This window comes from Quercus suber, unplaced genomic scaffold (genome assembly GCF_002906115.3).
Source record: "Quercus suber isolate HL8 unplaced genomic scaffold, Cork oak 2.0 scaffold_109, whole genome shotgun sequence".
Taxonomy (NCBI): domain Eukaryota; kingdom Viridiplantae; phylum Streptophyta; class Magnoliopsida; order Fagales; family Fagaceae; genus Quercus; species Quercus suber.
In genome coordinates this window covers 377,663-389,999 of record NW_027069574.1, presented here as the reverse complement: position 1 = coordinate 389,999, position 12,337 = coordinate 377,663, and the positions used below count along the sequence as shown (strand labels likewise).

At 33.8% G+C, this 12,337-nt stretch overlaps 1 protein-coding gene across 1 annotated transcript in view; it reads right to left on the bottom strand.

The window, feature by feature from the left end:
- Positions 1-1,170: 1,170 nt before the first annotated feature.
- The window catches only part of LOC112002391 (translation factor GUF1 homolog, chloroplastic), a 30,482-nt gene continuing 19,315 nt past the window's right edge, over positions 1,171-12,337 (bottom strand). The window contains 12 exon segments of the mRNA XM_065775315.1: positions 1,171-1,357; positions 2,950-2,990; positions 3,501-3,576; positions 4,557-4,634; positions 4,882-4,969; positions 5,097-5,170; positions 5,315-5,449; positions 5,814-5,885; positions 8,955-9,041; positions 9,163-9,243; positions 10,351-10,408; positions 10,511-10,665. Of these exon segments, the coding sequence (XP_065631387.1) occupies positions 1,262-1,357; positions 2,950-2,990; positions 3,501-3,576; positions 4,557-4,634; positions 4,882-4,969; positions 5,097-5,170; positions 5,315-5,449; positions 5,814-5,885; positions 8,955-9,041; positions 9,163-9,243; positions 10,351-10,408; positions 10,511-10,665 (1,041 nt within the window). The 3' untranslated portion in view covers positions 1,171-1,261.

The following is a 12,337-nucleotide window of genomic DNA, read 5'->3' as shown; positions in this document are numbered from 1 at the left end:
TCATCATCCATTAAAATCTTACTGTCAACCCACCCTGACAACATTGGTTGGGACAAATTTTGTTTTCCTGTCCTTTTGTTTTAAACTAGGTTAATGGCAAAAATACGACATATTATAAAAGAAGGTGCATATATGTACATTGAAAGTTTTGAATGTCGAGAAACCTATGCAAAAGTAACCTCAAATTTGGAGGTAGTAAAGTGTAATTTAGCTTAAATATAACATTATATTTCACGCTTCATCAATTATAACATGGTATAAGAGCTATATCTTACCTTTTTAAACATAATCAAAGTTATGTTTCACTTTTTTTTAACGTTGTATCAGAATTACATTTCAACAATTTTAATATGGATATTTAAAAAAAAAAAAATTGATAGTTAAAAGGAGCGGAGATCTAAACCTTGATTCACTTTATAAAGGACAAGAGGCAATAGTTACAAGACTCCTGGCTAACATGTTGGATTCTAATTTGGGGACACATTAGTTAATCTATGAATTGTCATAATTTATATGCCTACAAATTGATGAGTTGGCCAAAAAAATTGAAATTAATTATGTTCTCTAATTTGTCCTGTATTTTTGGTCTAACCCAAATGTTTCCTAATTTATACTGGAGCAAAGGGAGTCAATTTCGTACTAAAAGTCGTTTTGATTTGTATAGGAAAATAAAATATTTTAGTACTAGTTGATACTAGTGTACCATTTTAGGGTTGTGTCTGTGTGTGTGTGTGAGAGAGAGAGAGAGAGAGAGAGAGTTAAAATCCACATATTTAATAAGCCAAGATATTAACTTAAATACCTTTTTTTTTAATTTTAAATATTTTTTAACTATTTTTTATTGTACTTGCCTAGATATCAATCCCGATCAAAACAGAGAAAAATCTCTAGTACAAAGTATAAACCGGTATTTTATCCAGGACATTTTGGAGTACCAATATAGGTTTTATGGCCGGTACAGTATTGACGTCCTTGATTGGACCCCTCATCCATACACACAAGACAAATATAAAGTACTAGATTGGTAAGCCATCGTTGGTCTCAATGGTGAAAAAAATTCTTAAAAGGGCAGTGTTTCTTTCCCACATGCACTTCATCATAACTGAATTTAAAATTAAAAAACTTAATACTTACCCCAATGAGGACCTAAACTAACAGCACGAAAACAAAGAAGAAAATATTGCAAAAGCTTCTCATATTTCCCACAATAACTGTAATTTCACAATAATTTCACATCATTTCTTGCTACAAAGAATTATGATCACAATACCTCCTTTTCAAGTTTTAAGACAGCCATGAAGGCTTCTTGAGGTACATCAACTTTACCAATTGCCTTCATTCTTTTCTTTCCCTCAGCCTGGTAACAAAAAAGGAAACACTTATGCACAATACTAACTGCAAATCACGGATTTTACATTATAGGAATAGTCAGTTAAATATATAAAGCCTAAGTACAATACTAACTACTACAAACTAAAAGACCTTTCACTTTGCTACAGTCAGTGAAATACAATAAAACTGTATTGGAAACTTTTAATGATTACAGGTACAATTTACTAACAAATTTGAAAGTATTTGTTTCCTCTGATCTATTAGATAACGAATACTCCTCCCGTTCCACAATAACAAATACAGATGCTAGTGACATTGCAAATTTCCAATATTGAACTACCAATAGTGGTAACTCTTCCCGTGTTGTCTGACAATGTAAGATGAGTTGTACCTAAAGCACATATTTGTTTGCACATATTAAAGTACATAGGTTTTAAATTTTCTTCAAACACGACATTCCATGGTCCTTTCAAACAAAATTTATCTACATAGGAATCCTCTGAAATACAATGGTCTTCAAGACCAGTCTAAGCCAGTCTAAGTACGTGTTAGTACACGTATCAACACACCACCCCTAGAAAGATAAATAAAATAAAATAAAGGTGAACATGTCTGTAAGGAAACAATTACAAAGCAGATCAATTTCTTGAATAACCATCTTCTATTGGCACTTAATGTTGAGACAGTAAAGTAAAGCAAGTGAGCATTTTTAACAGCATTACCCCCAATCTTTAAGCTAGTATTATAATCAACCTTCCACATAGGGCATATTTCACCTCATATATGCTTCTCAGCTTAGACATAACAAGACGAATCTACAAATGAAAGACATACACATCATCATCACAATGGGTAACCCAGGGACTATCTCAACCCTACAACTGTATTGCTAATTCCGAAGGCAATTCTAGGATGTAAGTGACTTTTTTCCATTATATTGCTATAATTTTCAATGACTTTTCTTTTCTACGTTCTTTCTTTGTTGCAGCAAGTATATAGTAATCACAATTTACTTGTCTTGATTGACACTTGAGATCTCAGATTGACGCAGCTCTGAACTCATTAAAAGCCTATCTATTTGATCTAGAACTCACAGAATAATGGTTGCCAATCAAAGTCTGACCATGGAAAATGTGGAAAGAACAGCATTACAAGAAATACAAATGAAAATTTCACGCAGAAAGCAGTTCTGAAAAGACTGAAGCAAAATGCTTGAGGAACAATAGGAGATGCAACATGCCCCCTAGATTGGGATTCATAGATAATGAAACATGCCACCAATATTCTTATTATATACCTATGTCTTATATTTCAGTACTTTCAGGTCAAGGAGCTGACATAATTCGAAGCACATCCATGGAGCATACCCGGCCCTTTGAACATATTATTTCATCTTTTGAAAAAAGGTTTCCAACTTTGAGTAATTGACTCTTCAACCAAAATCTAAAATATTAATTATTCAAGTGTAGCCCCGAGCAGGGGTTCGTAGTTAGCCCTTCATCAAATGACCACCAATTAATAAGATTATATGCTTTTCTGCTGTACTTGCATCCTTGCAACATCAATACAAAATATAAATTTGTTAACAAATCCAATAAATTTTGGCAAGTGCAGCACCTGTTTTTTAAGCAGTTTCTTCTTCCTTGAAATATCCCCACCTACAAGAATTAACAAGAATGAAAAACATTCATGTAATTTAGTTATAAACACCAGTCACATGAGGGACAAAAGGAAGGAAATGTTAACTCAGAAAAAGTAAAAATTAACATTTTCTATTTATTAGAGAAAAAAGGTTTTGTAAGCCCTTGCATTACAGAATATATACAAAGCTGATAGATGAAGGCAAGAGAATGGAATTGTGCTCCTCCAGAATTACAATCCTTATTTTCCCCCTACTAACGAGGGTGTTCAAAGCTCTTCGAGCACTTGACTATTCCCACGGGTGTGTGTGGGACGGATTATAGGGAAAAATCCCTTGGGGATGGCCCCAAGATGCTGGCTAGAGGTTTTGATTCATAATTACAATCTGACAGCTGTATATCCTATGATAAACATTTCTACTTCCTTAAGAGATGTTTGAGCAAAGTAAATGCACAGAAGATCCTACATGAGTGAGAAGACTAGACTTCAAATATATCCAAACATTCTTAAAAGAAAGAACATCTTACCATAGCATTTAGATAAAACATCCTTCCTAATTGCTGATAAAGATTCACTAGCAATCACTTTTGAACCTATGCAAGCCTGTAATGGATATAGGACATAAATGTTGCAACCAAGTTAGCATTACTGGCTAATAAGAGTTAACAAAGTGAAGCCCAGAATTGTGTTCTGTGTATATGGATGATACTAGAATAGGATATCAGTGAGGAGGAAAAATTGAACACAAGTAAGAAAATATTTTAGTGGTTTAAGACACTAAGACAACCAGGATACCGAGTGAATTGTTTGGAGCTATAACAGGTCAAGTCAATTGTAGGAAACTTCATAATACAAAGACACCAACTATAGATTGTGGTATGTCCTCCACACACACACACACACACACACACACACATATATTAGGTAATCATGGTTTTGGTGCAACTTCGCTGCTGAAGCAGATGTAGCCAATCTTCTCCAAGAACTTGTAGAAAACTAGGAGCCAAAAATGGTACATAAGTGAATTCCTGGATCTATTGGGTTTTTTGTTTTTTTATAAAAAATAAGTAATAACAAAGTCTATTAGTAATTCAAGATGCCTTCCATGCATCCCTATCCAGTAAGAGAAGACATCCATCACAATGTTAAGAGGTAGATTTGGAAGTCTCAATGTTTCTCAAAATAAGCTATAGCAAAATTTCTACTGCATGAGTAATAATTTGGGTCAAGTTTTATTATTGATTTTTTTTGTTAACTAGATGGTTTGGGAATGTTTACAGGAGATGTTAGAATCCAAACTCCAAAGCACAAATTCAAATTTGGTAAGTTACAATGCACTCCCATTATTGTGAGAGAATTAACTGCCATTAGCTAGAGCTCATTTGCTATCAAAAATTTCCAATCCATGTTTGCAAAAAAGGAAAAAGAATGAACAAGGCATTTTTGGTTGGAGGTTCATGTAGCACTTTTAGGATGGCATTTAAGCAATTGTTTCAATAATAAAGCAGTAAACATTATCACACCGAGGCTTTTGCATTACTTAGAATTAATGTTGCATAAACTACAAAAAGAGAATATCTTACTTGGATGGGTACTTTAAACATTTGTCTAGGTATAAGCTCCTTCAGCTTTTGAGTCAAAGCTCTTCCCACAGCATATGCCTGAAAAAAGGCAGCTAGAGTTGATTTCATAACACCTTTCTAAATGTTAAATTTTGACAAACACGTAGTAAACTGTCCAGCTCAGAACATACATGTTGGACACTACAATATAAGTAACATCTCTCTCTCTCTCTCTCTCTCTCTCTCTCTCTCACACACACACACACAAAGATGTACATACTATATATATACACTTTTCCTAAGAATCTATATATAACTACCATGATTTAAACAAAACTAGAATCACCTTATCCCTGTGCACGATAGTAGCCAATGGTTCCACATTATCACCATTAATCTGAATGTCAAGTTTTATTAATTCACTTGCCTTGTACCTGTAAATCAAAAGGTTAGAATAAATGTCAAGTTTTTAGAATGAAATTTTTTATTCATATTGCACAAAAAAAAAATCTATACTATCAATTCCATATAATAGAGAAGACAAGAATTATATCCATTTACCCAACAAATGTGTATTCCATGCTGGCATAACCCTTACTTCTGGACTTCAGCTGGTCAAAGAAATCACCTACCATCTGTAATATAAAGATTACAAAACAGATAAGGTAAAACAAGAATAAAATGGAACAGGATGCTATAAGAAAAGAAAACATTAGCTAAATAGAGATCTACAAGGGAGTTGATCAAGGCAACTTGAATACAATAATGCAAAACATTACCTCCGCTAGAGGTAACTCATAGGTGAGTGATGCTCTAATCTCAGTAATATATTTCATTTCCTTAAACTCTCCCCTTCTGTCTTGGGCCAGCTCCATAAGTGGACCAATATAGTCTTTTGGCGTAAGCATCTCAATCTGTAAGTATTACTTCAAAATGAAATAACACATAATTTTTCAAGCCAAAAAACGAATACGTTTTTATCTTTGATTAATTTAACATTTAAATGAAGCTATTAAATTACCGATTCTCCCAAAAACTTAAGCTATTAGGAGATGGTAGTGGGGCCCAACATGTGGTATTTTTAATATTTTAAATGGGAGGTAGAGTGGAGTCAGGGATCAAACTCAAGATCTCCTGCTCTAATACCATGTTAAATTACTGATTCTCCCAAAAGTTTAAGCTATTAGGAAATTATGAATTTAATCATTTAACCATAGTTCTAACGAAAGCAATAAATATCTCAAGTTGCAATAAATATCTTAAGGTACAAGAAATAACCTTAACAAATGGCTCCTCAATCAACCTCCTCTTTCCAGGTTCAGGAAGTATAGATGGGTTTGAGCATTCAACCTTTAAGAATATTGAGATTGAAATTGGCAATGAGGTCAACATGACATCTAGTTTAAATAAAATAGGTTTATTTGCAAATGGGGAATATAACATCATCAATCTACAGTCAGAAAATATGGACATCAAATCAATGAAAAGAAATAAAAGGATGTCAGCATTGCTATGAAGTAATAGATGATGGTGATGGTGCAACTAAAGCGTGGTTAGAGAAACAATGCCCTCTTTGGAAGCCTAAGGTTAAGACAAAACTCAAGAGTAAGTGTCCATTATAGTTAATTAGGTTTTTATATTTTATATATTTGGTTATTCTAGAGTCAAGGGTATTTAGTAATTCTGCAATTGTTGGGTGCGGGCCAATGGCCATAGTTGAGGGCCTTGGGTTTTATTTTATGATTAAGTCTTATTTAGTTGGGATTTTATGTGTGAGCTTTGGTTTGTGTCCATTAGGGTTTGGTTTTCTAGTAAAAGTAGGAGTCTAGGAGAAGTTAAGACATAGGGCTTATATCAATATGTTGTTGTACTCAAACAAGGAGGAGTTGATTAATAAAATATCCAATGTTTTGAGTATTGAGGCATGTTGGCCTTATTGTTCTTCTTCGTCTCTTATTTTCTCTCTTTTATTCTTTTTCTTCTTCTCTCTCTTGTAAAAGTGTTCACGAGTATTGCTCACCCACATAGTTCATGCACATTGTTCATAGGTTGTGGAGAAATTCGATTTCCGTTTCTCTTTCCATCATTTTAACCATAAATCAAATAACGTCACTTATCAAAAAAAAAAAAAAAAAAACCATAAATCAAATAGTGTCCCTTCACTATGAAACCCTTCTTTTAAAAGATACTAAACCCTAAATCCACAAATCATCTTAAACCATAATTGACCACAGGCACATGTAGACAATGTCTCCAATTTTCCCTACATTAATTTGGTATTAGAGCTGAAATATTACAAGTTCTTTGTTGAAATTTTGCTTTCACCAACTTCTCAACAAATATTCTCATCAAAGATAATGATGACTAATGTGGAATTAGAGTGTTTAAGGCTTTCTTTGAAGAATATGAAGGAACAAAGAAGATTTTGAATCAATTAAGTGAGAAGGTGAAATCATAGAAGAAATGCTCAAATATTTATCACCTATTAAAGAAACACTGGATAGGTTGTTAGCTATTATTCTTGGCAAAATATCTGCTAAAACCACGCTGATCAAGATCCTGAATCCTTTATATCAAGTCCCAGTTCAGCCCCTATGTTTCCCTCAAGCTCAATACCTTTTTTCTTCCGTAAATTTCTATGAAATAAGCACTAGCCAAAAGTCCCCTGATCTCGACTAAGCACTAGCCAAATGCCCCCTGATGGTGCAACCATAGCATGGTTTGAGAAAGATTATCCTCTTTAGAAGCCTAAGGTTAAGGAAAAGCCCAAGAATAAGTGTCTATGGTAGTTAATTAGGTTTTTATATTGTATTTGCTATTATAGAGTTAAGGGTATTTTAGTAATCTAACAATGTTGGGTATGGGTCATGAGTTTTCTTTTATCAGTAAGTCTTATTTTGTTTATGGGTGTTTATGTATGGGCTATGGTTTAATTCAAATAGTATTGGTTTACTAGTTAAAGTAGAAGTCCTAGTCCTCCTAGAAGTTAAGAATAGGGTCTATGTAAGTGCTTTATTGTACTCAAACAAATGAGAGTTGATTGATAAAATTATTGAGTGTTTTGAGTATTGGAGCACGTTGCATTAGGGTTATTTTCTCCTCCCGTTCTCTTCTTTCTTTCTTCTCTTCCTCTAATCTTTCTTTCGGTTACTGTTTATTGGTACTATAAATGAATTACTTTTAACATTAGTGTTCAGCAGCACTGCTCACCGTGTACTATTCACATTACCATTCACAGATTTTAGAAAACATCCTATTTCATTTCATTTTCTTCTCTTTTCAACCATCAATTAAATATTGTGTTTTGAACCCTAACCATTCTTCTCGAGGGGTTCTAAACCCAATATCCCCAAATCTTCTAAAACCTAAACCCACCACAACCACACTACTAACATATTGTGGAGAATTTGATTTTGTTTCCTCTTCCCTCTTTTCATACCTCAATCTAATCTTTGCCCTCTCCTACAACACCCTTCTTTTAAAAGGTTCTAAAGTCTAAACCCTACATCCACAAATCCTCCTAAACCATAACCCACCACAAGCAAACATAGAAAAATTCTCCAATTTTTCCTATCTAACCCACCACAAACAAACATAGAAAATTCTCCAGTTTTTCCTATGTCAGTAATGTTATGAAAATTACTTATTAACAAAGACACAAGATAAATATTTGTGACAGTGTAACAAATCCCCAATATAGATTTTAAATTGAAGATTACGCCAAAAGTGCATCCCACTAAAATTGTCCTCACTTACCTATCTAATGGTATTTTTCCATACTAGCATGGAGAAAAAGGAAAGGAAAACTTGTTGGCTGAAGGGTTAGTTTGCCAATAAACTTACCTATTGCTCTTGAATTCCCAAGCCAAATGAATATATCATTATGGTCAGTGTAGGCTAAGGTGTGAGAACATGACAACCATACTAAAACCTTAAAAATGCATCATTCTTACAAATTATTGATGCAGGGTTAATTTTGATAAGAAAATGAGAAATATGTTGCCAATTAATCAAAAGGAAAAATTTTAATTTGCTTCAACCCATAATGTGGCGATTGAAGAGACTATCCATGTGTAGTTTTAGTCACGAATTTTTTAATGAGTCATGTGACACATTTAAATAATACACATGGATAGTCTTATAAATTGTTACATAATGAATTGGAGGATGGCTTCAAACTTTGAAGCCAAACTTTGTCCTAATCAAAATTTCAAGTTTTCCTGTCCCTAAGATTTTGGATCCTACACATTTGAAGCCAAACTTTGTCCTAATCAAAATTTCAAGTTCTCCTGTCCCTAAGATTTTGGATCCTACGCATAGATGGCAGTTAGTAATAGATAAATATAAACATTCATCTCATATTCTTAGAATATGTAAATAAAAACAAATGCAATGAGTTTAGGATCGAGACGAAATTACAGTATCACCATTTACACAAGTCACTCTATATACAACACTTGGCGCTGTAGTGATCAGGCTCAGATTGTATTCCCTCTCGAGCCTCTCCTGTATACAGAAAAAGTTGTAAGGGCATATACAAGACTTGAAAGGTTCAGACACATTTTAAATTATTGGTGAAAGATCACTAGAGGAAAATGGTAGATGTTTCATAGAAAAGAAAGCATACCTGAACTATTTCCATATGGAGAAGACCCAAGAACCCACATCTGAAGCCAAAACCCATGGCACTTGAGGTCTCTGGCTCAAACTGCATAAATGTTATCAAATCAAGGAAAGCAGCTTAAATTCAGTTTATCAATATCGGCTCACTCTCTGTCAATGTCAAACGCTTGAGGTATAACAACTTAACATATATGGGGTAGTCATATTGCAGAAACTTAAGCCAGATAGCAAATAAAGAATTTATGTTTTGTAGTTTGATAATCATGTAAAGCTTATCCCTTGGCATAGCAATCAATTAAATTTCAAACAATAAGCCACCTTAGACTTAACCATAAAGATTGACCAAGGACATTTAAGAAAATTTAATAAGTTCTTTTATAGAGGGCAAGAAAAAGTGGAAAAAAGTGCAAAATGAAACTTAATTTTCAATCTTTTCAATTAAACCCATGTGTTTCAAAAGAGCACATCCTTCAAAAAAGCATGAGTCACATTGTTCACTAGAACATGTTAAAACTCCACTCAAATGTCAATTTCCCTTTTATCGTAACCCAATTTATAAAACCAAACATTTATTGAAATGCTTGTTGAAATTGTAAAAGTAAAATGCCATTCTAGAATATCCAACATGGGTACTTCACTTTGATTAGTAAGTGTGCAAGCAAGATGTCAACTCCTTTAGATCATCCTGACAATTCAAGTGTTTCCAACCAAATTTACATATGTATGTATCAACATTTGATTTTATATAGAGGGATGTTTGGACCAAAAGTTACCCTTAGAGCATCTAGGGCCAATCTTTTATCTTATAACTTATAAGACTCATTTTGTATAAGATAAGGACTTAATGCCTTAAAGAAAGATGTATATTTTTTAATCACAAAATTAAAATCAATTTCTTTAGAAATGCTTATTGTTAAATTACCAATTGTCTCAAAAGTTTAAGCTATTTGGATAGGGTAAATTTAATCATTTAACCACACAATTCTAACACTTACTTTTTTTTTTAGTAGGTAATCCATTTTTAACAAGGATAAATTAGCCAAGAGTATTGGAAATTTGAGTCTTTTCACATCAAGCTTGCCTACCAAACTTCAACATAAGCTTTTACATGATTATTAGATGCATTTCATGGCTGGAAACTCAAAAAAGAGGTACTTAGTTTATATAGCATATTGGTCATATACTACTGCACCTTCAACGCAGCATCGTTGAGTTGCAGTTTCTCAAGTGCATCACGCAACTCAGGGAACCTGGCAACATAGGAAGAAATAGAATGAATCCAGAGCCAAGGGGGCACAAAAATTCCATTCCAGAATTCGGAAAACCAATAAGAACAAGCAATAGATCAATACTGGTCTGCATCAACAGGAAACAGGCCACAGAACACCATAGGAGTGGCTTCCTCGTATCCAGGAAGTGAGTTTCCTGCCTTTCTACTGTAGTGTGTAATTGTGTCACCCACCCTAGCATCTGCAACTGATCTTATAGAAGCTGAAAGATAGCCTACCTGAAAAGGTAGAATGAGACATAGTTATACAGATTTATCAATGTCTTTCCACAGCATTGGCAACAATATTTTCATTAGAAAATGTGAAACCAAGGATTATTGCTTTGAAAAAACTCCAGACAAGAAGGTTAAAGTGTCTATGATGCAGGGAGCGCAAAGAAAATTCTATTTTAATTTAGTTTATTTAATTTTAGATGTCAATTGTATCTTCACTATTGGTACATTGGATTTTACTCTACATCTATTAGCTAATTAGTATTTTATTTTATTTCCTAGAGTCAAGGTTATTTTCATAATTCAATAATTGGGCTTTGACCCAAGTCAATTAGGATTAGGGTTTAGTCCTAGTAGTCTATAAAACCTGCTACTGTACTCCTATGAAGACAAGCTCATGATAAATAAATTTCAGTTGAAAATTTTTCTATGCTCTGGTGCTTACTCCAACCAACCAAGTGTTGATTCCTAGGTCTTGTTTTTCTTGCTTGGTGCTAATTCCAACCAATCCTAAATGCTGGTTCTAGGTTTATTTTATTTGTATATCTTTGTTGATTCTCAATTCCTTTGAGAATATGTGCATCAATTTTTGTATCAGAACTCATTATTTTGCATCAATTTTTGTATCGTAGAAAAATTTGACATAGTTTTCCTGTTGACTTCCAAAATCCACCATTCACAACAACTCGACCACCATAAACTTGTATCCAAACATCCAAAACCTCCCCAAAAAATAATTTGCCATTGTGTTTTTGAAAGAAATAAAATAAGATGTTTTCTATCTAAGTCACCATCATTGTCGCACAAGAGATCACAGCAACCCTAACCACCATCACTCCAAGTTTTGTCCGCGCTATCAACATACAATATTTAGACTCCAACATGCTTTATCCTTTGTCTCAAACTGAATCTGTTCAGTATACAGTACGTCAAATGACTTGTTAAAAGATTCCAATCTCAATCCTGCACTGGCCTCACAAAGACTGGTCCAATGCACTACTCCATCCCTAATATCAAAAAGTCACTCACCATAGCATGTTTGTTAACTGCAATTTGAAAAAGACCACAGAATAGTGGTAAAAGGGAGGGAGGGAGAGAGAGTGATGTTAGCTCTGATTAAGATTTAAAGGCTACATATTGGAAAGGAGGGGATTCTAATAGACCATGGAATTTTGAACTGCACAAAAATATGCCAACCCCTCCTAATATGCCTCCACAATCCCACCCCACAGAGGTTTTTTCCTCAAAGAAACTTAGGCTTTGATTTTTATTTTATTTTTTAATATAAGTAAGAAACTTAGGCTTTGATCGAAATAAAAATTGACACTTATAGCTAGAAAAATTAAACTTCTTTACCTGTTTGTTTATCACGAGTTCTGCTTCATAAACAGGAGATGTAGGTGTATTAGGTAAGAATTATGTTTAATCTATAAATATGAAATTGGAAATCTAAAGAGGAAGACTTCTTTGGACAACCATAATAATTCCACTACTGACCTAATTTCATTAGCACACCAAAATAGGACTGCCTATTCAAATAGTTTAGTACCCATATCAGCTCCATGTCACTGTGTGTGTGTGTTCTCACGCACAAGCGTGCTCATGTGAGGATATGAGAGAGAGAGAGCAGTAGCAACAAGAACAAATTACTTGAAGCCATGCAGATACATATCACACT